The sequence below is a fragment of a genome, unplaced genomic scaffold (assembly GCF_019419815.1).
Source record: "Pyrus x bretschneideri cultivar Hongxiangsu unplaced genomic scaffold, Pyrus_bretschneideri_v1 Contig33, whole genome shotgun sequence".
Classification (NCBI taxonomy): Eukaryota; Viridiplantae; Streptophyta; class Magnoliopsida; order Rosales; family Rosaceae; genus Pyrus; species Pyrus x bretschneideri.
Window position 1 is genome coordinate 3,844,320 of NW_025999646.1, and position 24,884 is coordinate 3,869,203.

Consider the following 24,884-nt stretch of genomic DNA (forward strand, 5'->3'; position numbering starts at 1 on the left):
ATTCCGTTCATTTGTTCTTATACAGTTTGATAACTAAACGATCTTAATTTTAATTGATTTTTTTTTTCTTCTTGCAAACGTGATCTTTATAGAATGATTTATAATATGACAATTATTATTATAAGCATGAAGTCCTATAAATCAACAACAAACAGTTTTAAGTACGAACTCCTACACATCTTTTGAGTAGCAAAGTATTATTCGACTTTTTTGTGGAGAAAATTATTATATTCGATTTGACTTGTTGAATTATCAAAGACTTTGCAACTTGATCACATGTAATTAAGTCATGCTTATAGCACTTGATTAAAGTGTGAGATTAAGGATTGGCTAGACAAAGTTGTGTCTCTTTATTTAACTATTTGTTTGACCGCTCAAATTCTCATGGGGCGACTTGGACGTGGAGAATTTTAAATTAACAAGGTTCCAAATCAGCTTATTTCAAATGAAACATCAGATTAAGGGAGCGGGATCCTTTTTACTCCTAATCCATTAATTCAGGAAATCTGTGCTGTTAAAATATGATCTAATGGTTGAAGTTAATATAATTTTTAAAGTGAATCCCCATTTGTAGCCATTCAATCAAATTTCAACGGTACAAATTTTCTAATTTAATGGATTAGGAAGAAAGGATCCAAAGAGGATCCCTTTTCTAGATTAAGCAGCCCCTAGTTTTAGTCGTTAATTAATTACTAATTTTTTATATTATGTTGACTACTTTTGAACCTGAATACAATTACAGCCATCTTAACAGTGAATTCAAATCAATGAGCATTATTAATGATATCATAGTTTTATACCTGGTGTCAAGTTATGATAAATCTAGCTTTAATTTGCTGCCAGTGGACTCCATCATAATGATTATTACAGATTAGTAAACATGCTATCAGTGCCATTTCCAGGTTGGTTCGGGTAAAGGTTGACAAACAAACGCAATTTAAAAATAAATAAATAAATAAAGAGAAAAAAAAAATGAAATGAACTCAAATTCCATGAATCAAATCCATTAGAACGATTCAAAAATAAATAAAAACCATCAATTCTCATTAGAAATGAGGACGAGCCTTAGCGCAACAGAGAGGTTGTTCCTTTGTGACTTGTTACTGAAAGGCCATAGGTTCAAGTCGTGGCGTCCATTTGTAAAGTAAGGATGATGCTGCATACACTAAATTTTCCTCTCCTGACCCTTGCAAAGCAAGAAGCTTTATTAGCTTGGTGTCACAATTTTAATTCTCATTCGAAAGGAATAAACCAGTTGTTCTTAGCAATTTGTATCAGCTAAACTGCCAGTATTCTGTACTTGTTAATAATATTCACATAACAGAACTAGGCAAAACTTTGTGGTATAGATAACACTAGCAACGGTGCCCGCGCGATGTTGCGGGTTTTAAACAGCATAAAACATGTAGAAAGTTATATTTACAACTCTGCTTAACTCAATCTATTTACAACTCTGCCTAACTCAAGGAATAGATAAAATTTTGTTTCTTACCTAAATATACGAATTTGAATTAAATGTATCAAAGAAGTATAGAGTGGAGCAAACCTTGTAATTTCTATAAGGTGGGCAGCTGGAATACCAATAGTGATATAATTTAACGGAATCTGGCTATATAATCCAGCTTGGTTGTTCTTTGTAAATTCGTTGGAAAATGTAGTAGTTGGCTTGAAAATAACAATCAAGAGCGTTGAACGAATCAACGATATCCAATCTTAATTATGTACCAATGGTGAACTTATATTTCACAGGCACCATGAAGCATAAAAGTTTTACCAAACAATAAAATTGAAACGTATAAAAGTTTAGTGAAACAATCAAAACCCAGTTAGAAACCTCAATGGTTGAGCTCACAAACTATGTAAGTTTATGTTGTATTAATTCATGCACATCATTGCACTAAAACAACTGAAAATGCTAAGAAAGGTTAGACATGCATAGGATTTTGATGCTAAAAGCAGTACCTGAAGTGGGCAAAAAAGTTGGGCCAGTGCGGTGGACTTGAGAGCTTCTCCATGAGATATAAGACACATCATTATGGGCAAGAAATTGGGAATTTAGTGTTATGGTTTGAGTGTAAGGAAACAATATAAATTAGAAATAGAAGGGGTACACCTTGAACACATATTGGAGGAGTTTTGACGCTATCTTTTATCAAATAGGTCGTGGGCACTAAAACATTCAATTCGACACAGTCAAGCTCATTTACAGGTTGTTTATCCACTGAGTAAAAGACACACTGAATGTAAATGTTATTTTTAAACTCGAATCAAAAGCGTGAAATTATACTCTTAATATATTTTTGAAATTTTATTTCATTAAGCTGTGTTACCCAAATGAAGGAATAAATACAGGATCAGGATGGCAGGAAACTGGTGCATGTTCTCTATGAAGCTTTGCTAGTTCTCTGTTTTCCTCAGTTCAATTAAGAGTTTAGACCCACTAATTTATCAGTAAATAAATAAATACAGTAAAAAACCTTAAATTACCCAATTCGAATAATGACAACAATTGGACAAAACAAAAGAAACCGTAGAGATTCAGCAGTTCAGTGTCTATAACCTCAAAATTTTACTGAGTTTATGCAACTAAAGGGGCAATCAAATTATTAAATTGTAAACAAAGTATCCAATTAAAAGTATATAATAGCACATTAGATAGTAAACTTGGACTTAACCACTGGATTTTGCAAGACAGCATTTAAGATAGATGTGTAAACATGGATACAAATGCCTATCTAAATGGGTAAGGCATGCATGGTTGTTTTTGTGCATTCATATGTTTATCACAAAAGATAACACAGGGCAATAAAGTATTTTGTCAAATTGGAAATTGTGAATATAAATTTGTCTAAAATCTGTGGAGTGATTAATCTTAAAAAAAAAGTTGCCATATAAGAATGGGATATTAGATGTGCTAAGATGGATCAGATATCTTTGGTTTGGTTTCTCTGCAAAATATAGAGAATGTAATTTGATCAAGCATTTCAGATGTCATCATTTTCATCTTTTTTCTTCAGAGGAATTCGTTGTTACCAATATATAGATAAAAACTTTCTTCTTTTGGCTTGCTCTATATACATCATCAAGTATTCAACTGTTTATTGAGAAGTTTAAGATGGATATCTAAAAGTATGGATACAAATGCTCCAACCAACGATACACCTTGTCCATATGCTTTGATCCAAAAAACATCTTAGAATTAGAAAAATTGTTAAATCCGGGTAATGAGTGATGGAAATAGTACATGGATAGATTTAACCATTTCTGTATCATTAAGGTGTACTTTGGCTAATTAGGGCATGTGGAGAGGGTATATCTGTAGTAGAGACAATTTTACTAATACTTCTGTATTCCTCTGAATTTGTTAATGGTCAGGCAAACAATTGGTATACAAGCCAAAAGAAGATAATGATTATCTATACTGGTAACAGCCAATTCCCCTAAAAAAAAATGTTACCAAAAATCGAATTTAAACGTTAAATATTGACAAAAGAAAACCAATGAACCATGAAGAATATGGGGTGGCTAGACAAATAATAGTGGTAGGGTAGAGATGAGTCATCTCACACTCACTTTTTGAACAATTATTATCTTTTAAGCAGGAATCTTCTCAAAATCAAAAGTTAGATAGGACATTTCACACAAAGACATTTAAATCTCACTCACTTTTTGAACAATGATTATCATTTAAGCAGGAATCTTATCTCAAAATAAAAAGTTAGATAGACAATTCACACAAAGACTTTTAAAGTCTCACACTCACTTTTTGAACAATTATTATCTTTTAAGCAGGAATCTGATCTCAAAATCAAAAGTTGGATAGACAATTCAAACAAAGACTTTTAAAGTTGGGGGTCGTGGAAGAAACAATTGTCGGGTTCTGAGTAAAGTGGAATTCTTCATCTTAACCTTTAATCTGATAATTATGTAAATTTATGCTTTTGAGATGAGAATATGCAAGACAAATAATAGAGGCAGGGTCGAAGTGAGTTATCCCTCACTTATTATAGGTTCATTGTTTGTTTGATTCTTTTAACTAACAATAAGCACACAATAATTGCATTTATAATTCTTGTCCCCCAAGTCCATATAACTCCTACATAAGAAATATATGTAAATTAAAAAAATAAAATAAAAAGACAATAGCAAAGCAATTAAAACAGTCTGATAATGTAAACAGTTTCACACCAACACAATAAAACAGATTTGTAGAAAATGCTGGCAAAATAAAGAATAACGAAACGAAAAAACATGCAATGATCATAATCCAAAATCAGTTAAGTAATTAATCCACATCGGAAATCACACATTACAAACCCAAACCAAAATATATCATGTGAGACAGTTTATTTCTAACTTTGTTGTTGCGTCTTTATACTGATCAATAGCATAATTGCTTTCTTTTTGAACAATCTGCGAAGGTCAAGTTTTTAAAAACCTGCAATCACAATGTATAGTTTTAAGGGAGTTTTAACGAAAAGCCCACGATACTATTCACTTTAACGAAAAACCATATTTTTATACTAAAAATTGATAGAACCGAGTGGAAGTTTGTAAGACCCATTTGCAGGAAGGAAATGGGTGCTCTGTAGAAATTGAAAAGATAGAAAATTGATAGTTCTCATCTGCAACCACACTCCTTACACCCCCTGTCTCTTTCCCCAACCCTTCTTCACCAAATGACGCACCAGTCCTCTCTCCCCACAGCCAAGGAGCAACCAAATTCAACTCCAAAATAATAAAACTTAAACAAAACTCTAAATCCACCAAAAACAAAAACCCCCAATAATTACATTTTTTTTCTAATGCTATGCCTTGAATCAATTGAGAACAAATACAAACTGAGAATCGAAAATTACACGTAGTTGTTTTAAAACTTACCACAAGTTCAATATAATTTCTCTGTCAATAATCTGAAGAGGCAGCATGCGATTAGTGACCAATTTCACAAAAATTTGTCGCAACCCTGCAGATCCGTAGCAAAAACAAAAACAAAGACCTTAAATTTCTTGGCCTAGAGATCGCAAAATGAGGATAAAACATTGAGAACAAACTAACCTTAAAGTTCTTGCCCCGACGATGGCAAGATGAGAACAAAACGCCGAATAACAAAGGATTCAATACCGGGAGAGACTGGAAACTAAATCGAAAAAAAAAAAAAATCAAACGCAGGATCTCTTGTGAGACTATTTTGCGAAAGTAAAAGAAAGGATTTGAGAGCAAAAGACGGACGAATGAAGGTGAAAAACGAAGTGGAAGGGTAAAGCTAAAAAGATGCGGTCCAAGCAGACAAACATACGAGGAAAGACGCGTGGCTGGGAAGATCATTGCCGACTTTCCACTGTAGAGCAAAGAAGAAATCGAGGGTATTATCGCCCTTTCACTTTTATTGAACAGTGCCAGAAAATTGAATTTTAGTACATGTTTAATGTGTGGAATTTCATGACAAAGAAACCACAGGAAAGCTTCAACTTTGTGCAGATTCATGAATCTTATGGTGTTATCGTGGCATGACGTTAGAAACTGTTAGACCATTAACAGAGCTACTACTAGCATCTGTTTCAGTGTAATGGTCAGCGAATATTCCCGTGGTGAAAGCAGGTTTTTCGGGTTGGCTAAGAGTTACAGTTTCACTTTTCAACATTACAACAACAGAAGACATGGTTGGCCTGTCATACGCATCTTCCTGGACACACAACAATCCGATATGGAGATATCTTAGAAACTCATTTGAATCACATGAATCGAGCAGCAGTGGGTCGAGTAGCTCCAACCCTTTTCTGTCATGCCATAATTTCCATGCCTGCATCATAGTCAATTGGATAAGCATTAAGCTGCTGTTTAAGTGCAAAGACTCTTGCTCTAAGAGAAGTGCATGAAGTAACTTACATATGTTACAAGGCTAGGAACACGTTTTATTTGATGAAAGCCGGCGTTCCTTCTCCCAGTTATGATCTCAAGCAATAGTACTCCGAAACCATAAACATCAGACTTGACAGAATATACTCCCTCCATTGCATATTCTGGAGCCATGTATCCGCTGATTCCAATACCAAAATCCAGAACAAAATGTTGAGTACCATAAGTTTCCTAGTGGAAAGAAAATTTAGAAATGCTTATGAAGCACTTACTAAGTCCCAACTACTGTTGTCGTATTTGCTTGGCCTTCACTTCCTGCAAAGATCCTTGCCATGCCAAAATCGGAGATCTTAGGGTTCATATCATCGTCCAATAAAACATTGCTAGCTTTCAGGTCTCTATGGATGATTTGAAGTCGAGAGTCCTCGTGTAAATAAAGAATTCCCCTTGCAATTCCACTTATAATGTTTACACGTCTACTCCAATCAAGCTGCGCTCGTTTCTCTGAATCTAAGCATCATTGGAGGAGAATTTACAGACTAAAATATTTCTGATTGTAAAATCTTAGCAATAGTATAAAACAGTTGAAGTTAAATCCCAAATACAGAAATTTTCGAGAGGTCATATGAGAAAACATACCAAAGAGGAAGAGATTTAGGCTGCTGTTTGGCAGGTATTCATAGACAAGCAGTTTTTCCTCTCCCTCAACACAAAAACCCAAAAGCTGAACAAGATTTTTATGTTGAAGCTTCATTAGCAGCCGAACTTCATTCGTGAATTCCACTGAGCCTTGCTCAGAACAGCTTGAAAGCCTCTTGATCGCCACTTCTTTTCCGTCACTCAGTACACCCTGTGGAAAACCAGATTTTAAATCAAACAACAGAAAATACTAAACAAGAGGAAGATAGTAATACAAATATCGATTTAATCTTCGTATATGTGAACTTTTTGTCCATAGTTTGCTCAAGAAACAATTTGCTTTTACTTTATACCTTGTAAACAGGCCCAAAACCACCTTCTCCGAGCTTACTTGAATCAGAAAATTTATTCGTAGCTGCATGTATAGATGCCAAACTGATATAGGGGTATTCCTCAGCTTCCGGGTTTCTGCCTTGAAAACTTCGGTCCGGGAACGATACATGTTGTCTTAAAATCTCACTACTCCCTGAACAGATCGAAAGAAAAGCTGATTTCAGAAAATATATTAAAGTGATGATCAGCTTTAAAGCATTTCCAAACGCATTATTATTACCCTTTTTGTTTCTTTTTCTTATTGCAAGATAGACACAGGAACCCAAAAGTAGTATGGCTAGACATGCTGACACAACCGTAAGGATTCCGATCCGCCATCCTCTACCTTCATTGGAAACAACTATGCATTTGCAGTTAATTTTTAACATTGTAGCGTCAAAATAGACATACACCTTAAAAGTACTCACCGTCCCCTTTGTTGTTATTTGGAGAGCTGGAAATAGAAGCTTCAGTTGCACCATTATAGAAGCCATACAACTCGTACCTCAGATAGCAACTCCGGCTCATAAGCCGCGCACCAATGGAGAAATAATACTTTCTCAAAACGTCTTCTATGGCGTGCCAAAGGCATTTGTCACAGTCATCTCCAGATAAGTCTCTAGTGCACTGCACAAGAGCATATATCACTTTATCTTCATATTGTACATCTCCAGTAGCATACATTTTTGCTGAAGCATTATATGCCGCTTGCTTCGCAAGCTCCCTCAGCTTCTCCTTACGGTATTCTCAAACTTTTTTGGGTCTGAAACGTTTTTCTTGTTAGCGGACACAATGTTGTCTGCCACATTCAATTCACCATAGAACTTCACATTGGAGTAGCGCAGTTGGCACGTTTCCTCCCACACAACTGCTTCTGTTGAGTTGGGACAAATCCTAACAATGTCTAAATGCGCGGTGTTGATGCAGTTGTGACATATCTCATTCGTAACATAATTGAGGCACATGTAAAGGCCGTAAATTCTATCTGGTTCAATTCCGGCGGAAGTATTGTACAGCTTGGAGACAGAAGCAATTGAAGGAAATGAATTGAGCAGGCTCTGGAGGTTTTTCTGAAACGTACTATTTTCGACATAACCGCGACCATCTGAGCACAACTTGTATGGAGGATCAGGATCAGCATAAGCAAGATCAAAAAGGAGGGTGATGAGAAAACAAAGCAAAAAAAGAGAGATTGTTTTCGGAATACTAGGGAAATTAACCATGTTTTGATCTCTAATCATAGAAAAAGATTAGGGAAACTTTTATATATAGCTCTTAAGTCTTCTCCTTCCTGCTCGAAATATGGCTAAAAATCTCGGAGTACGAGCACCATTGAATTTTTGTGAATTGATAGGTAGTTTCTTGGAAGACTGTTGAATTAAATTAGTTAATATCGCATCAGTAAAAGTTCTATAAAAACAAAGCCTTCGACTGGCTGTATTTTCCAGGAAATTGCTCACAGTTGGTCATGGTTTTGCTTGTAATTCAGTCAATGCCACGCCACAAGTTGAAAGATATATTAACTCAAAACTAATAGATAATAGAGACTTCCACAAACCATCAAATAATAAAATAGTCACACATGTTTTCTGTGGTTTATTTATACACACACACGCGCGCGCGCGAGATTAGCATGTGTTTTCTGTGGTCACACAACAAGAATTAAACTTCATTGCCTAACCTACTCTCCATGTATGCATGCCTGATTTTCAGAAAAATCTAATTGGAATTATGAGTTTCATTTTCATTCAATTCTGTCGTAAAAATAATAAAAAATAATAATAATAATAATAAAATAATAAAAAATTCAGAAAATTTGGTAACTTACGTTTCAAAAATAGTTTGGCTCTTGAATGTGCCTAACATTTTGATTTTTTTTTTATAACATACTTTATGTGATTATTAGATCATATTTATTTTATCATTAAGTTAATCAGCGTAAATAATTTGAAACCTTAATACGTTCGTATAAAATATATTGAGATTATTAAAGTTTTTAGATGTACATCCCAACGGTTATATTGTTGTTTTGTATGAGCTCATATGCTCAGTGAGTGCCCCGAAATATATGGAAGAATTTGCAGAGGCATATTCTTTGTGATTTTGATCGGAATTTTGCTTCTTCTTCTTCCTCAAGTTTTCTAAGTATTCTTCCATAATCATCATCAGCATTCTCTGTTGTCATAAAAAACTTTTGCGGTAATATTAATATTACCCGAGCAGCTGAGCAAGCTAAGTATGCATATGAAGATAAACAAAATCATCATAATTGCCATATTCGTAATTAATAGGTTAATTAAGCAGAAGGGATTTTAGTTATACACTTGATACAGAATATATATTGACCCATAAGAACTTGCTCGAGATATTTGGTCTTTGGGATCATCATATCGTATCATAGGTTTGAGGTCGATGATGCGAGGACCTTGATCTAAACCAAAAAAAACCAACAAAGCTCAAAGCTGTATAAACATTTTTTTTGAATTCAACAGTTCTTTTTACCATATGAGTTCAGAACATTACATTGTGAAAGTATCGAATTGACCTATCTTTGGCTTTGAAACTAATGAATGCACTCTCTCACGGCCAAAAGCTTTAAAACTTTATCCTATTGCACTTTTTTGTTTTCTTTTTTTTATTGGAGAGTTTCGAATTCTAGACTTAGCATACTCTTACACATCACACTCACACCCTAAACTTTATCAAGTGCTGTTAGCTGTGTTCTGGCTCTCACAAAATATCCTTGCCATGCCAAAGTCTGATATTTTGGCAACCATTTCATTGTCCAACAGTACATTGCTAGGCTTTAAATCCCTGTGAATGATTCTAAGCCTCGAGTCCTCATGAAGATACAGAAGCCCTCTAGCAATGCCTTCAATAATGTTGTAATAAATCTTCCAATTGAGTGCAGCTCGTCTTTCCAAATCTGAAAATTCGGTACAATTTATCATGTGCAGTGTTCATATGATGTATGAAAGTAAAAGTAAAAGAACATTATAGCAGAAGAGTAAGGTGAACAAACCAAAGATAAAAACATCAAGGCTTTTATTTAGCATGAACTCGTATAAAAGGAGCTTTTCCTCTCCCTTAAAGCTGCACGCCAAGAGCCGCACCAGGTTTTTGTGTTGAAGTTTTGCAATGGTTACCACCTCATTTTTGAACTCCTCTAAGCCTTGCCATGACTTCTTCGACAGTCTTTTGACGGCAACTTCTTTCCCATCTGGTAGCAAACCCTGAAAGAATATTGACAAAATCAGATGACATACATTTTTCGGCCTATAATTGAATCAATACTATTGCATAATTAAGTCTACTTAGAACCATAATACATAGTATCATTACCTTGTAAACAGTACCAACCTTGTCCAAGCTTGTTTAAATCCGAAAAGTCATTTGTAGCTATCTCTATAGTAGCAAGATCCATGAAGGCCAGCTTCTCAGAAATTATGAACATCCCTTCTTCTGAGATTGTGATTCCAGTGGGGCTTGCCAAATTTTTGCGCCGGAGATAGACAGCACAAAATACAATGGCTGCTAACAGTATGATGGATGCAGAAACAAGTATAACTGCCTTCCCATTCTTTAATCTGTCCCCTGCTTTTTAATAGGACGAACTTCCTTGAGCCACAATTTACCATGAAAAATGTGCATGCACAGATGATTAATTCACAAAAGAAACTTTAAAGTCACTAACCTTTGGAATGTGGATGGATTACCTAAGAATTTGACGTGTCGTTAAAAAAGGGGAACAGCTCAAACCTCACATTGCAATTCCTACTAACAACAGTTCCACCTTGTTGAGAAGAGCAACATCCCAAAAGATCTGTGCGAGCAGAATTCAAACAGCTATGGCATTCACCTGCAGAAATGTCTCTAGTGCACTGCTGTAAGCCATAAATTGTATCCTTTCCAGAAAATTTAATTTTCCCAGTTGTAAACATATTCTTGGAGGGACTAAACGCCGCTGCTTCAGAGAGGTTTATCATTAAACAGGTCAATACATCATTGAAATGGTGTGGTTTTGATACGTTCTTCTCCCGATTATTCTTGTCCGGATAGTTTCCGGTGTAGACCATTAGTTGAAAGAACATCCGGTAAGAATATCGAACTTGACATAGCTCGTACCAAATCATTGCATCCGTTGTTTTGCACCTCTTGAAGATTTTCTTCCTTGCTTCATCGACACAGTTTTGACAAATTGTGGAGTTAACATCCCATCTACAAAGTGCTTGTCCATAGACTACGTCCCGTCCATCTCCAATCGTATCGTTATAGAAACCTCCTTTGATCGAAGTGTTGGAAGATAATGACTCAAGTAGCCGCTCGAGATTGCTTTCAAATTGGCTCTTTCTGTCACCACCAGAACAAAAACTTGTAAGGGGATCAGTAGGAGAAAGGGCAGCTGGCATCAACAGCAGAATAATTGCAAAAAGCATTACAGGAAGTTTATCTTTATCAATTTCTAGAAAGGGTTCACAGTGAACACGGAATTAGGCCAATGGCAAGAAACAATTTGATGATTTATTTTGATAACTTTTCAGTTTTGACAGTGAAGTTTCGGCTACAAGTTTTTATCTGGTTAACCGTTGATTACAGCACAGAAACTTCCTTGCTGATCGAAGACGCAAGTCGGCTGAATAAAGTCATGATCTGCAGGTTGATAGAGACCAGGAATAGCATATGGTATTCAAATGATATGATTAATTGTTGAATAAACAAAGACTTTGCGGCATAGTCGCATATAAGGCGCACTTGTATTAAAATGTGACTCTCTTAGAGTTCATGTGTCTAGAGTATTTAGTGTAAGTCTAACTAGTTGTTTGACCATTCTACTTAAAAGGAGCAGCCATGAAAGTACTAGTAATTTATTATAAGGTGTTTGGACTTTAGCATGGAATTTGGCAGAAAAAATTGGAGGTGAGGATAACGACGTGATGAGTGCTATAGGAAGATAGAATATAATCAGGTTAAATGGACATGTAGAAATTGAAATAATGGTGGCTGCTCAAGGAGGACTAAGAACTCCTACTCAAAATTCTCTGTGTTTGAATTACATAACTTTCTGCTTATAATCAAAACTGTTCATATTATGAATCACTCTATAAAGTCTGCAAAATAAATAAATTAAAACTAAGGTCATTTGGTCAACTATTTGATCAAATACATAGACGATTCGTAATACTTTTACTAATTCTGTTCATTTGTTCATATACAGTTCGATGACTAAACAACCTTAATTTGAATTGATTTTTTTTTTTTTTTTTTTTTGCAGAGGCGATCTTTATAAAGTGATTTATAATATGACATTTATGATTATAAGCACAAAGTCCTATAAATCGATAACGAATAGTTTTTGTTACACCCCAATTGTACGTGTAATTTCGTTTTCCCCCAAAATATTTATGGAGCTATCAATTTAGTCCTTATTCCTTTACCCAATCAGGATTTGAAATGGGATTCTCTCTATCCCCAAGCTGCCACGCGACAGCACCCCAGCTCTCCTCACTTCTCTCTTTCTGTCCCACACCTCGTGACCCTCTTTCCTCTCTCTCTTTCTCTGCACCCCCTTCTCTCTCTCAAAAACCCTCTCATCTCTCTCCCTCTCTTTCACCGTGATCACACACACACACAACTGCACCACCTGCTCGAGGAAAAACACCACCATCATCACCATCAAAACCTCATCAGTCTTCTCTCTCCCCAGTCACAGTGAGGACGACGAAACCCAGAAAACTCTCCGCGAGTTTCCTTCATTTTTCCGATTAGGTAAGCCTCGAGTTCCTTCTATCCGTGTTAGATTGATGCCTGGATGTGATTTTTTTAGTGTTATCTCGTTATTTTCCAAGGTTTTAGAATGAGATCGGCTCGGGTGAAGGCACACCTATCTACGGCAAACCCGTGAGTGTCGAGGAGTTTTTCGACCACCACTGGCCGTTTCACGACGAACCAAAGGTATAAACTTACCCCTATCACCTTATGCTTCCTTTTAGTGCTTAGATCGGAGTCTAAGGTTCACATTTGCAGTCGGCCGGAGCTGGGAAAGCTTCGGCGTTCATCTCCGTCCAACCAAGGCCTTTCAGGCCATTTCCAAAACCCAAGGGCCTTAAGCCCGTTTTGAATCAGCCCAATACCCTAGCCCGTTTCCTTTTTTTTTTTTCTTTTTTTTTAATTGTTTTTTTTAACCCAAAAAGGCCTTTGGGCCGTTTAGAACTTGGGCTTTCAGCCCATTTCCCAAAATCCTAAACTTTAAGCCCAAATCTGGATCCAATCTTAAGCCCAGACCCATTTGACCCAGTCCGATCCAAACCCATGAACCGTTGACTTTGACCCGGTCAATGTCAACCATTGACTTGGTCAACGTTGACCGTTGACTTTGACTTTCGAGTTGACATTTCGAGTTTTTATCCGAGACCTCTCCTAGGCTAATTTCGACGTCCTGGACCCGTTTTTTAATTTCATTTTTCCAAATTCAATCGTTTGAGTAGAGTTTGACTAAATATACCCTTTATGTACATAGGTGCAATTAATAGTGGAGATTCCGTTATTCTTTTTTGGTACGGCTTTGCACCAACAGTGTACGGTGAGTAGACCCCTTCTAAAAATGCATGTTTTGATAGTAGAAATGCATACATGAAAAACATGATTTGATGACTATGTTTTATAATACGTTTATGAGATAACATGTTTACTAAAGCTAGTTTGAATTATTACTATTTTTCTTATAACCTATGTTCTTATAGAATATTCAATGGATGATGATATGATATTTAGAACATGTTTAGAACACATCTTTATAGTATAGATGATGGATGACTTTATACTATGAAGTTGTTTTTCAATATATGTATGTTCAATGGTTTTGCACTTACCTAGTGGTCTTTATTCCGCTACGGGGCGTATGGATAGATTCCGGTCCATCCCGAGCGACGGTTTGGTGTTGACATAGGGCCTGGACTACGTTGCATGGACACGGACACGGACACGAGGATACGACACGATACGACACAGAGATACGTCAAATTTCTAAAAACTAAGACACGATACGGCATGGATACGGCAATTTATATAATAAATATATATTTAAAACATATATTTTAAATAACAATGAAAAAATTAATTACTCAAAATTTAATTTATATTGTTCAAACTCTCAAAAAATAAAGGATGGTAGTGATGTAAATTCAGTGGGCTATGTAGTTTTGGGCTTTAGTCTCATTTAAACCCTTTAAAGAAATAAAAATAAAAGAAATTGTGGTGTCATTTTTTACTACAGAAAACAGCATGTCGACCTAGCAGTCATCTTCTTCGTGAAGCCTCCTCCACCAGATCGGGTCGTCTTCGTGCGACGCCTTCCTCCGTCAAATTGCGTCATCTTCTTCATGAGGCGTCCTTCCACCAGATTGCGTCATCTCCGTCATGAGGTTTTCTTCCACGAAATTGTGTCAAAGGCCATGGTGCAGATATCTGTATCTAGACAGTCGGATACCCGTATCTAAACAGTCGGATACCCGTATCCATCTGTCAAATGTCGTATCTATTGATCCAGATACGTATCCAATGCGTATCCGACCGTATCAGAGGCGTATCGTGTTCATTTGTGTATCCGACACGCGATACGCGGGCGATGTGCCATGTCTGTGCATCGTAGGGCCTGGAGTGTGTTTCCTCTGGCTATTAGCACAGGAACGGGGAGCCGGCATGGGGCCTGAAGTGTATTTTTCTCTGACTATCTGTTCAGAGACAGGGAGCCGGCATGGGGCCTGGGGGTTATCGAACATTCATTAGTGATTATTTTATATATATATATATATATACAAGTTATGATTTGAGACATTGCACGGTATGCTAGGTTTCAGAAATATATGTGTTTTCATAAAACTTGGGGGTTATTACGTTGATAATTGTTTTAGTATATATATCAATTTGGTCCACTTATGTTTGTTTTGCGCCCCCTTCAAGACCTAGGAACAAGGATTACGATCTGAGCTACTAGGCATTCCCTACCAGTGATATCTTGTTATATTCTCTGCTTTGGCATCTATTGTAATAGCACTTTTCTATCTCAAATTTCCGCTTGTACTCTGTAATAGACGTATGCTCTGAACATGTCATGCATTTTCTAAATGTTAAATTGTTAGCTATTGAACTTTAGTGTTGTGTTATTTGTTCCTATCGCATGATTAATTCCAATATTTTTGCATGTGTCACATGTTTGTAGCTTTTGCATAAATTAAATGGCTTTCGTCACCTTTAAGATGTCGACCAGCACGTGACCACCCCAATGTCATATCGGGATCGAGGTGTGTCAGTTTTGAGTAGGAACTCCTACTCATCTTTTGAGTAGTGAAGTATTATTCGATTTTTTTGTGGAGAAAATTATTATTCGATTTGAATTGTTGAATTATCAAAGACTTTGCAACTTGATCACATGTAATTAAGCCATGCTTACAGCACTTGATTAAAGTGTGAGATTAAGGATTGGCTAAACAAGTTGTGTCTCTTTATTTAACTATTTGTTTGACCGCGAAAATTCTCATGGGGTGACTTGGACATGTAGAATTTGAAGTTAACAAGATTCCAAATCAGCTTATTTCAAATGAAACATCAGATTAAGCAATCACTAGTTTTAGTCTTTACTTAATTACTAATTTTTTATATTATGTTGACTACTTTTTAACCTGATTATTATCACAGTCATCTTAACGGTGAATTCTGATCAATGAGCATTACTAATGATATCATAGTTTTAGACTTTAGTGTCAAGTTATGATAAATCTAGCTTTAATTTGCTGCTAGCGGACTCCATCGTAATGGTTATTAAATATTAGTAAACGAGCTATCAAGCTATCAGTGCCATTTCCAAATTGTTTCGAGTAGTGGTTGACGAACAAACGCAATTAAAAAAAAAAAATTTAAATGAAGTCAAATTCCATGAATCGAATCCGTTAGAAAGATTCAAAAATAAATAAAACCATCAATTCTCATTAGAAATGAGGGCACGCCTTAGTGCAATGGAAAGGTTGTACCTTTATGAATTGTGACTGAAAGGTCACAGGTTCGAGTCATAGCGTCTATTTATAAAGTAAGGAAAAGGTTACGTAAACTAAATTTTCCTCTCCCGACCCTTGCAAAGCAAGAAGCTTTATTGGCTTGGTGTCACCTTTTTAATTCTCATTAGAAAGGAATAAACCAGTTGTTCTTAGCAATTTGTATCTGCTAAACTGCCAGTATTCTGTAGTTATTAATAATATTCACACAACAGAACTAAGCAAAACTTTGTGGTATAGATAACATGTGTAGAATTTCATGACAAAGAAATCACAGGAAAGCTTCAACTTTGTGCAGATTCATGAAGCTCATGGTGTTATCGCGGCATGACGTTAGAAACTGTTAGACCATTAATAGAGCTATTACCAACTGTCTCAGTATAATGGTCAGTGAATCTTCCGGTGGTGAAAGCAGGTTTCTCGGGTTGGCTAAGAGTTACAGTATCACTTTTCAACATTACAATAGCAGAAGACATGGTTGGCCTGTCATATGCATCTTCCTGGACACACAACAATCCGATATGAAGATATCTTAGAAACTCATCTGGATCACATGAATCGATCAGTAGTGGGTCGAGTAGCTCCAACCCTTTTCCGTCATGCCATAATTTCCATGCCTGCATCATAATCAATTGGATAAGCATTAAGCTGCTGTTTAATTGCAAAGAGTCTTGCTCTGAGAGAAGTGCATAAAGTAGCTTACATATGTTAACAAGGCTAGGAACACGTTTCATTTGATGAAAGCCGGCGTTCCTTATCCCAGTTATGATCTCAAGCAATAGTACTCCAAAACCATAAACATCAGACTTGACAGAATATACTCCTTCCATTGCATATTTTGGAGCCATGTATCCGCTAATTCGAATACCAAAATCCAGAACAAAATGTTGAGTACCATAAGTTTCCTATTGGAAAGAAAATTTAGAAATGAAGCACTTACTATGTCCCAACTATTGTAGTCGTATTTGCTTGGCCTTCACTTCCTGCAAAGATCCTTGCCATGCCAAAATCGGAGATCTTAGGGTTCATATCATCGTCCAATAAAACATTGCTAGCTTTCAGGTCTCTATGGATGATTCGAAGTCGAGAGTCCTCGTGTAAATAAAGAATTCCCCTTGCAATTCCACTTATAATGTTTACACGTCTACTCCAATCAAGCTGCGCTCGTTTCTCTGAATCTAAGCATCATTGGAGGAGAATTTACAGACTAAAATATTTCTGATTGTAAAATCTTAGCAATAGTATAAAACAGTTGAAGTTAAATCCCAAATACAGAAATTTTTGAGAGATCAAGAGAAAACATACCAAAGAGGAGGACATTTAGGCTGCTGTTTGGCAGGTATTCATAGACAAGCAGTTTTTCCTCTCCCTCAACACAAAAACCCAAAAGGCGAACAAGATTTTTATGTTGAAGTTTCATTAGCAGCCGAACTTCATTTGTGAATTCCTCTGAGCCTTGCTCAGAACAGCTTGAAAGCCTCTTGATCGCCACTTCTTTTCAGCCAGATTTTAACTCAAACCACAGAAATACAAACCAAGTGGAAGATTGTAATACAAATATCGATTCAATATTCGCATATGTGAACTTTTTGTCCATAGTTTGCTCAAGAAACAATTTTCTTTGACTTTATACCTTGTAAACAGGCCCAAAACCACCTTCTCCGAGCTTATTTGAATCAGAAAATTTATCCGTAGCTGCATGTATAGATGCCGAACTGATATAGGGGTACTCCTCCGCTTTCTGGTTTCTGCCTTGAAAACTTTGGTCCGGGAACAATATGTGTTGTCTTAAAATCTCACTACTCCCTGAACAATCGAAAGAAAAGCTGCTTTCGGAAAATATATTAGAGTGATGATCAGCTCCAAAGCATTTCCGAACGCATTACTATAACCTTTTTTGTTTCTTTTTCTTATTGCAAGATAGACACAGGAACGCAATAGTAGTAGGGCTAGACATGCGGACACAACCGTAAGGATCGAGATCCGCCATCCTCTACCTTCATTGAAAACAACCATGCATTTGCAGTTAATTTTTAACATTGTAGCGTCAAAATAGACATACACCTTAAAAGTACTCACCGTCCCCTTTGTTGTTATTTGGAGAGCTGGAAATAGACTCTTCAGGTGCACCATTATAGAAGCCATACAACTCGTACCTCAGATAGCAACTCCGGCTCATAAGCCGCGCACCAATGGAGAAATAATACTTTCTCAAAACGTCTTCTATGGCGTGTTGAAGGCATTTATCACAGTCATCTCCAGATAAGTCTCAAGTGCACTGCACAAGAGCATATATCACCTTATCTTCAAATTGTACATCTCCAGTAGCATACATTTTCGCTGAAGCATTATATGCCGCTTGCTTTGCAAGCTTCCTCAGCTTCTCCTTCACAGTGTTCTCAAACTTTTTTGGGTTTGAAACGTTTTTCTTGTTAGCGGCAGCAATGTTGCCTGTCACATTCAATTCACCATAGAACTTCGCATCGGAATAGCGCAGTTGGCACGTTTCCTCCCACACAACTGATTCTGTTGAGTTGGGACAAATCCTAACAATGTCTAAATGCGCAGTGTTGATGCAGTTGTGACATATCTCATTTGTAACGTAATTGAGGCACATGTAAAGGCCACAAACTCTATCTGGTTCATTTCCGGCGGAAGTATTGTACAGCTTGGAAACAAAAGCAATTGAAGGCAATGAATTGAGCAGGCTCTGGAGGTTTTTCTGAAACGTACTATTTTCGACATAACCGCGAACATCAGGGCACAACTTGTATGGAGGATCAGGATCAGCATAAGCAAGATCAAAAAGGAGGGTGATGAGAAAACAAAGCAAAAAAATTTCGAAACACTAGGGAAATTAACCATGTTTTGATCTCTAATCATAGAAAAAGATTAGGGAAACTTTTATATATAGCGTTTAAGTCTTCTCCTTCCTGCTCGAAATATGTTAAAATTCTCGGAGTACGAGCACCATTGAATTTTTGTGAATTGATAGGTAGTTTCTTGGAAGACTTGTTGAATTAAATTAGTTAACATCACATCAGTAAAAGTTCTTAGAAAACAAAGCCTTCGACTGGCTGTATTTTCCTGGAAATTGTTCACAGTTGGTCATGGTTTTGCTTGTAATTCAGTCAATGTCACACCACTAAGTTGAAAGATATATTAACTCAAAACTAATAGATAGTGACAGAGACTTCCACAAACCATTAAATAACATAATAGTCACACTTTTGGATTTTGTATAAATAAATTGTTCTTGTACCGTCGACATTCCTAAAAAAATATGCTTAGACTTCTATGGTTTATTTATTTATTTATATACATGCGAGATTAGCATGTCCTATTGGCCACACAAGTAGAATTAAAGTTCATTGCCTAGCCTACTCTCCATGTATGCATGCCTGATTTTCAGACAAATCTAATTGAAATTATGAGTTTCATTTTCATTCATTTATATCGTAAAAAAGCAATCAAATTTTCCAAAAAGTTGGTAACTTACGTTTCAAAAATAGTTTAGCTCTTGAATATGCCCAACATTTTGAAATTTTTTTACAACATACTCTATGTGGTTATTAGATTGTATTTATTTTATTATGAAGTTAATCGGTATAAATAATTTGAAATCTTAATATGTTTGAAATAAGATATATTGAGATTATTAAAAATTTTAGATGCACATCCCAATTTCGATCCATATTATTTCAGAATTTTGAATGTCAAATTCCATTTGGGTGCAACAACATTGAAAGTTTTCGTTACTAACTTGGTCGGAAGTGATAAAAATCGAAATTTGTAATCCAACTTGCACCTGTTCTGAATAATATCTTGTCTTGGACTTTCAAGCCCAACACCTATGTATGTGGGCCCAACGTAAATTTTGGAGACGAAGATGCCTTCCGTTACAAAAGCCCTTCCGGTCAAACACGGTGGATACTGGATACGCAGGTTCAAATACAAACGGGCTTTCCCTCCTCGCCGAGTCACTCCTCGGACTTCAGTCAATGGCAGTCGCTCTGAGAAGACTTGCAGCGGCATTCGGCTACTCGCCACATCTTCAATGCGTTCAAAGCTTGTTTCCGTTGCGCATTGGAAATAGTTAGAGTTCCTTTGTGTCGTCTGGTATGCCCTGAACGTGCTTGTGAAATTGTCTCTGAGACAACACCTGTTTTGTCACCAACCATTTCTGCACCTGCTCTGTATTTCAAGATCAGAGGGCGATGCTCCGACCGTTCATCCAGAATTCCAACAATGGCATAACGGAGGTGGGTCTTTCCACACGTTTGCCTGCATCGACCCAACAGTTTTCATTGAGTTTGGTGCTGTTGTTCATTCAAAATCCGTTTTTGGCAAGAGCTGTCCTTGGACCTCACTATTGGGCAATCAACCAAAATTGGGATCAATTTTTAACTCGACATTGCCTTGTTAATGTTTTCACTTATTTGATTTTGATAGAGTAACCAGGTTCGTTCACAGGGGCAGGTGAGACATAGAGCCTTTGATATCTTTTAAACTGATTTTAGATGCATTACTATATTTTCTGAGTAAGTTTTACTCAGATTCTATTGAAATTAGAGCAATAGTTTGTAGCATTCTTTGGTTTATGAAGTTGGAGAGATACAGTTACGAGATCATGCAACGATTGACAACTTAGTTTAGGTTAACTTTTGCCTTTTAAGTTCTTGGATAATTTTCCTGGAATATAGTATACAATTGTCCGTTTGCTTGTTGTAGATTGGTCATAATGTAGTTGTTGCGAAGAATTGCATACTTTGTGGACAAGTTGGGATTGCAGGCTCAGTGACGTATGCTCTTTCTCTGTCCCCTCTGTATTTTTCTGATTTAGAAAGCCCGCGATAAGATATGATCCACTTTCACTTCAACGACTTGGTCGATTATTCAGAAGATCTGCCAAATTTGATGGCTGTCCTGTTTTTATTCTCATATAGGATAGGAGACTATGTAACTATGGGAGGGAGGGTAGCAGTTCGTGACCATGTAATTTTTTAATTTTTCTACTGCTATTCTATTTTTTTCGTGTTCTCACATGTTTTCATTGATTACGAATATTGCTGAATATTTTATTACATGGACTTCGCAGCTATGGCTTGCTGCTACTAGCTATGTAACGAAGGATATCACAGGACCTGGTGATTATGGTGGCTTCCCAGCTGTAAGTATCATCTTGCAAATTTCTTCTGAAATAAATGAGAATAAAAAGAAATTTGTTTTCATGTATTGTGTTTGCGTACCAAGTATATGGAGCCGGAACTGGGTGATGGTTGGATGTTTGGGATATATAAATGACATAATTTGTTTGTGTTTTAGGTTCATCTCCATGAGTGACGAAGACAAGTTGCAAACTACCATCGGACATAAAAAAAGTGGAACCCTGAGAATCGTTGGAAAGGAAAATCAGGTGCACTCTTATCTGGCACTGAAATTTTGGAGGGAATTTTGGTTTGGTTCACACCAGCTCTCTAGGCTCTTGGTTTATATTAATATTAGGCACAAATGAAGAACTTACTCTCAAATATACTCTTTTATTATCAAATTGAGAAATTGTTGAATTGCGTGATCTACTAGAATAACAATTGGAACAATTCTGAGTATATTATAAGCAACAATGTGAAAGTAAGGTGAGCCATATTGTAAGTTTACAAGAAAACATCTAATCTAGTAATCGTCGGCTATTGCTCCTTCTCCATTTCTTGGAAGAATGGCCTAGCTTAATTTTTTTCTTCTTACCAAAAATCTTACCATCTGAACCAATTGATAATTTACCTTGCAAGTCTAGCCCATGATGCTTACTCTTCACTCCCCATGTTTTATACCGAACCCGAGAAAGCAAAGCCACCTTCAATTCTGCAGTTGCATTCAATAGGGACTTGCGGATAGTTTTCCAAACTCGTGCATTGACATCTACATAATCAATCACTTGACGGGTTTTACCTCTTCCTTGATGAAAAGCCGGTATATGTTTCTCCCCAACACTATCTGACCCATACAAGAACGTTAAAACTGTCTCATCATAGAAAATACTGGAGTCTTTGTTCCTATTTTCAATTTGAAGGGCATATAAGATAGAACCATTGTTTGCGCCGTCCTCTAAATCGGATTTTGGGATGTTGATATCAACAATGGTATACACAGGGTCCTTTGGACGTAAGGCCAGCCATAGACAGAGGGCTAGGAGTCCCAGGAGAGCTAGAAATTGCAAAGCCCAGCAGTAGAAATTCTTTGTTTCGCACATTTCTCCGTCTGAGGATTAGATGGACTTCAGATTTTTAAATGAATTGGGTTGCACTAGTTGTTTATATGAGGAGGAGAATAAAGGGAAAAGAAGGAATATCAAAGGAGGGTGCTTGTAATCCAAGTTAAAGAGCATATGTTCTTTTCTTCTTGACATTGGAGGATAAAGTCTGATACATTTGTAGGTCACAGGAAACCTGTAATCCTTGGAAGAGACGGAACGCGGTTTGGGTAAGCTCTTTTCATTCCCTTGCTTGTCTAGGATTAATATATTGATTATCCCCTAAATTCCCTTGGATCCGATTTGAAGACGAAGCAAATGGCATCGTAAGCTTCATTAAGGTAGTGTTTATGCATTGAGGAAGCACATATTATGTGGATCATATTGGAATTTGAGAACAAAACATAATTCTTTTCCTGCATCCAAATAGCTCATATTAGTACATGATCATCTCTTTTTTTCTTGCATCCTAACACGTGTCAGGTGAAGAAGTGAAAATGTCCAAATGCAAATGTTAGTGCAAAAGTTGCTGGCACTCCTCAAATTGTTATAGAGGAATAATAGTTAAAGGAACAAGAAAAGAAGAGGAAAATTATGCTTGAAGGCCTTTCTAGGCATTTTAATTCATCAGCACTTTGTCGTGTTTTTCATAAAAACCGTTGAGGTTCTAAAAATTACACTACCAATTTCTGAGGTTTCAATTTGTTCACTCTTTTTTTTTTTTCTTTTTTTTTTTTTTTTTTTTTTTTTTTTTTAAGGTGAAACCATAATGGTTTTAATAGAATGTTAAGAAACACTGCAAGGATATTTGAATCGAAAAGATTTCGACCCCAAATTCAATAATTTGAACCAATTAATTGAGAAAGATTGCACAAAATGAAATAAATCACACAACTTCTGTGGTCCCTCGGCAAATCAAAAGCAAATAACCCCAAAACAATGGGGAAAGAGAAACACCAACTAATTTATAATTAGAAAAAATAATAATAATATCTCCCTACTCAGGTGAAATACACAGGGCATCTCCTATCTTTAGAAATGGGCAAAATCAAGCCGTCCGGGCCCACATCAACATCACAGGTGGCGTGCATCCGGTGGCGCTTGCTATACCAAGCGCGAATCTTAAATCTGATCGCGGCCGTAATTTCAAGCCGAAACACAACCGTTCCTCTTTTACGATCATTCAAAAACTCCATCCAACGCTGGTTATTAACCGTTAAAGTGGCCCCCCTAAACGACCCCATCACGATTGTTGTATTCTTCGAATCCTGATAAAACGGTTGCAGTAAACCCGTTATTGACCCAATCCGTTGATCCCTATAGTACACCGTCCCGTCCATCGAACCATAATATATGCCAATATTATGGTTCGCGTTACGGGCCGTGGCATTGAACGTTATCTCAGCATTTTCGAACCCGGTTTCTTGAGCCAAACCCGGAACCGAAAATGCATGGATATGAAATCTTGGGCGGTGGGGGCGTAGACTGAGCCATAGTATGAACGCTATGATGCCAACGATGAGGAGGAGGCCTAAGAAAATGGTGCATATGACCTTGGAGACCCGGGTGGTGAGACTTTCGCGGACGCGGTGGGCGTAGTACCGGGCGGTGTGTTGACGCTTCATGGGTCGTTGTTGCTCTGGGGTGGCGTACTCGATCGGCAACTGGTCGGAGTTGTACATTTTCTGGGAGAAAAGAATGTACGAGAGGAGGGATTTGGTCAGTAGGATAGAACTGTTAGTTAATGGAGTTGGTCTACATATGTTGTGTGAAGTGAATAAGGTGGCGGGGAATTGAAGGGACGTTAAAGCACTTTGGTTCTTTTGCACGGAGAAAGAAAAGAATAGGTATATTCTTGCATTGTATACGAAAGAATAAAGGTTTCCTACGGATTCTGGAAAGTATACGTACGTATTCTAAAATGAACATAATCCTGTGAAAATCGTTTCTAATCATGGGATACCGAGAACGTATAATGTTTGTGATGAATTTTATACTTGATTATGGTGGACTCGGTGTCTGGAGTAGCTTAGAAGTGGCAAATCAACCCATTGAGTTGTTAGTGGGTGCCTACTAAAACTCATTTAGTTTGATTTCACCTTATATCATCATCATGGCTACCAATCTCACCTCTATATTATGATGATATCAAATTAAACATGTTTTAACAGATATCTATTAATAACCTAATAGATTAATCCGCCACCTCTTGTGTAGCCTAATTTATATTCTCCTTGGAGTAGATATTCTGTTGTATAAAAAAAAAAAAAAAAAGTAAAAGCCTTAAGAGTAGGGATGGACATGGTTCCTACTTATTTAAATCTATACACTGGAGCAAGGGCAGATCTTGGTCCCTGTTGGTTTGCCTGTAAGGACCTCTGAGGATCACCCGACGGTCTGGACAAGTGGTGGAGGAAAGGAGGCCTCCATGGCTGATGTCCAACGTAAACTTTGAACGAAGAAACGGCATCGTTTGATTCCGGTCAGTTGAAAAACACACTCTCTTCCTACGCCTAAAAGACCCGGGCCGACCCAACTAACCCAATTCCCAAACGTTATTCACCAACTCCCAAGCCCAACCATGCATCGACCCCAACGCACTCTACCACCACATGGTCCACCTCTCTCCACCGTCACCGATTTTAATAGTTTTTGTCCAAAATTTTTAAGAGAAAATTTGAAATAGGTCCAATTTTATAGACTACTTTTTGAAATAT

The 24,884-nt window shown here is 36.9% G+C and overlaps 6 protein-coding genes, 1 long non-coding RNA gene and 2 pseudogenes across 9 annotated transcripts in view; 2 read left to right on the forward strand and 7 right to left on the reverse strand.

Moving 5' to 3' along the window:
• The window catches only part of LOC103948123 (cysteine-rich receptor-like protein kinase 15), a 36,313-nt gene extending 31,347 nt beyond the window's left edge, over nucleotides 1–4,966 (reverse strand). Inside the window, exon 1 of one of the 2 annotated variants that reach the window (XM_048591057.1) lies at nucleotides 4,882–4,966. The gene's annotated coding sequence lies outside the window, so the exon portion shown is untranslated. Of the gene's footprint in view, nucleotides 1–1,962; nucleotides 1,981–4,881 lie in introns of those variants that run through there. The other variant, XM_048591058.1, reaches the window with a different exon arrangement.
• On the reverse strand, nucleotides 4,235–8,252 carry LOC103948121 (cysteine-rich receptor-like protein kinase 25). The gene is given in 9 exon segments (XM_048591051.1): nucleotides 4,235–4,966; nucleotides 5,059–5,803; nucleotides 5,890–6,040; nucleotides 6,132–6,369; nucleotides 6,499–6,709; nucleotides 6,852–7,024; nucleotides 7,112–7,216; nucleotides 7,299–7,607; nucleotides 7,610–8,252. Coding segments are annotated over 8 exon segments (1,992 nt in total). The 5' UTR covers nucleotides 8,112–8,252; the 3' UTR covers nucleotides 4,235–4,966; nucleotides 5,059–5,500.
• A 1,320-nt stretch (nucleotides 8,253–9,572) lies between these two features.
• Nucleotides 9,573–11,361, reverse strand: LOC103948281 (annotated as a pseudogene).
• Nucleotides 11,362–12,149: 788 nt separating this feature from the next.
• Nucleotides 12,150–15,021, forward strand: LOC103948120. Its single transcript, XR_007260761.1, has 2 exons — nucleotides 12,150–12,822; nucleotides 13,388–15,021. It is a non-coding gene; the product is annotated as an uncharacterized LOC103948120 (long non-coding RNA).
• A 1,195-nt stretch (nucleotides 15,022–16,216) lies between these two features.
• LOC108865424 (cysteine-rich receptor-like protein kinase 10) lies at nucleotides 16,217–17,202 on the reverse strand. The gene has a single exon (XM_048591060.1). It carries the CDS (start codon nucleotides 16,763–16,765, stop codon nucleotides 16,235–16,237), a length of 531 nt encoding a protein of 176 aa, XP_048447017.1. The 5' UTR covers nucleotides 16,766–17,202; the 3' UTR covers nucleotides 16,217–16,234.
• A 46-nt stretch (nucleotides 17,203–17,248) lies between these two features.
• On the reverse strand, nucleotides 17,249–18,891 carry LOC125468136 (annotated as a pseudogene).
• Nucleotides 18,892–19,676: 785 nt separating this feature from the next.
• On the forward strand, nucleotides 19,677–21,492 carry LOC103933001 (probable UDP-3-O-acylglucosamine N-acyltransferase 2, mitochondrial). Of its 2 annotated transcripts, none has more exons than XM_048591061.1 (3): nucleotides 19,677–20,311; nucleotides 21,016–21,087; nucleotides 21,243–21,492. In XM_048591061.1, the coding sequence occupies exons 1-3, from the start codon at nucleotides 20,135–20,137 to the stop codon at nucleotides 21,258–21,260; spliced, it is 267 nt and encodes an 88-aa protein (XP_048447018.1). In that variant the 5' UTR covers nucleotides 19,677–20,134; the 3' UTR covers nucleotides 21,261–21,492. The 2 variants fall into 2 exon arrangements, with proteins under 2 accessions (XP_048447018.1, XP_048447019.1); XM_048591062.1 differs by having other exon boundaries at nucleotides 19,682–20,912.
• A 15-nt stretch (nucleotides 21,493–21,507) lies between these two features.
• LOC103933003 (protein NDR1) lies at nucleotides 21,508–22,884 on the reverse strand. Its single transcript, XM_009342653.3, has one exon. It carries the CDS (start codon nucleotides 22,165–22,167, stop codon nucleotides 21,586–21,588), a length of 582 nt encoding a protein of 193 aa, XP_009340928.2. The 5' UTR covers nucleotides 22,168–22,884; the 3' UTR covers nucleotides 21,508–21,585.
• Nucleotides 22,885–22,970: 86 nt separating this feature from the next.
• LOC103933005 (NDR1/HIN1-like protein 26) lies at nucleotides 22,971–24,624 on the reverse strand. The gene is made up of 2 exons (XM_009342654.3): nucleotides 24,488–24,624; nucleotides 22,971–23,852 (listed from the first exon to the last, which is right to left on the reverse strand). Exon 2 carries the CDS (start codon nucleotides 23,847–23,849, stop codon nucleotides 23,169–23,171), a length of 681 nt encoding a protein of 226 aa, XP_009340929.2. The 5' UTR covers nucleotides 23,850–23,852; nucleotides 24,488–24,624; the 3' UTR covers nucleotides 22,971–23,168.
• Nucleotides 24,625–24,884: the final 260 nt, after the last annotated feature.

Bases quoted from the DNA above. Each gene is read 5' to 3' on its own strand.
- LOC108865424 (XM_048591060.1), bottom strand. From the start codon at position 16,765: ATGGCTCCAAAATATGCAATGGAAGGAGTATATTCTGTCAAGTCTGAT.
- LOC103933001 (XM_048591061.1), top strand. From the start codon at position 20,135: ATGCTCCGACCGTTCATCCAGAATTCCAACAATGGCATAACGGAGGTG. The intron at 20,312-21,015 runs GATCAATTTTTA...TGGACTTCGCAG, and splicing joins GGGCAATCAACCAAAATTGG to CTATGGCTTGCTGCTACTAG.
- LOC103933003 (XM_009342653.3), bottom strand. From the start codon at position 22,167: ATGTGCGAAACAAAGAATTTCTACTGCTGGGCTTTGCAATTTCTAGCT.
- LOC103933005 (XM_009342654.3), bottom strand. From the start codon at position 23,849: ATGTACAACTCCGACCAGTTGCCGATCGAGTACGCCACCCCAGAGCAA.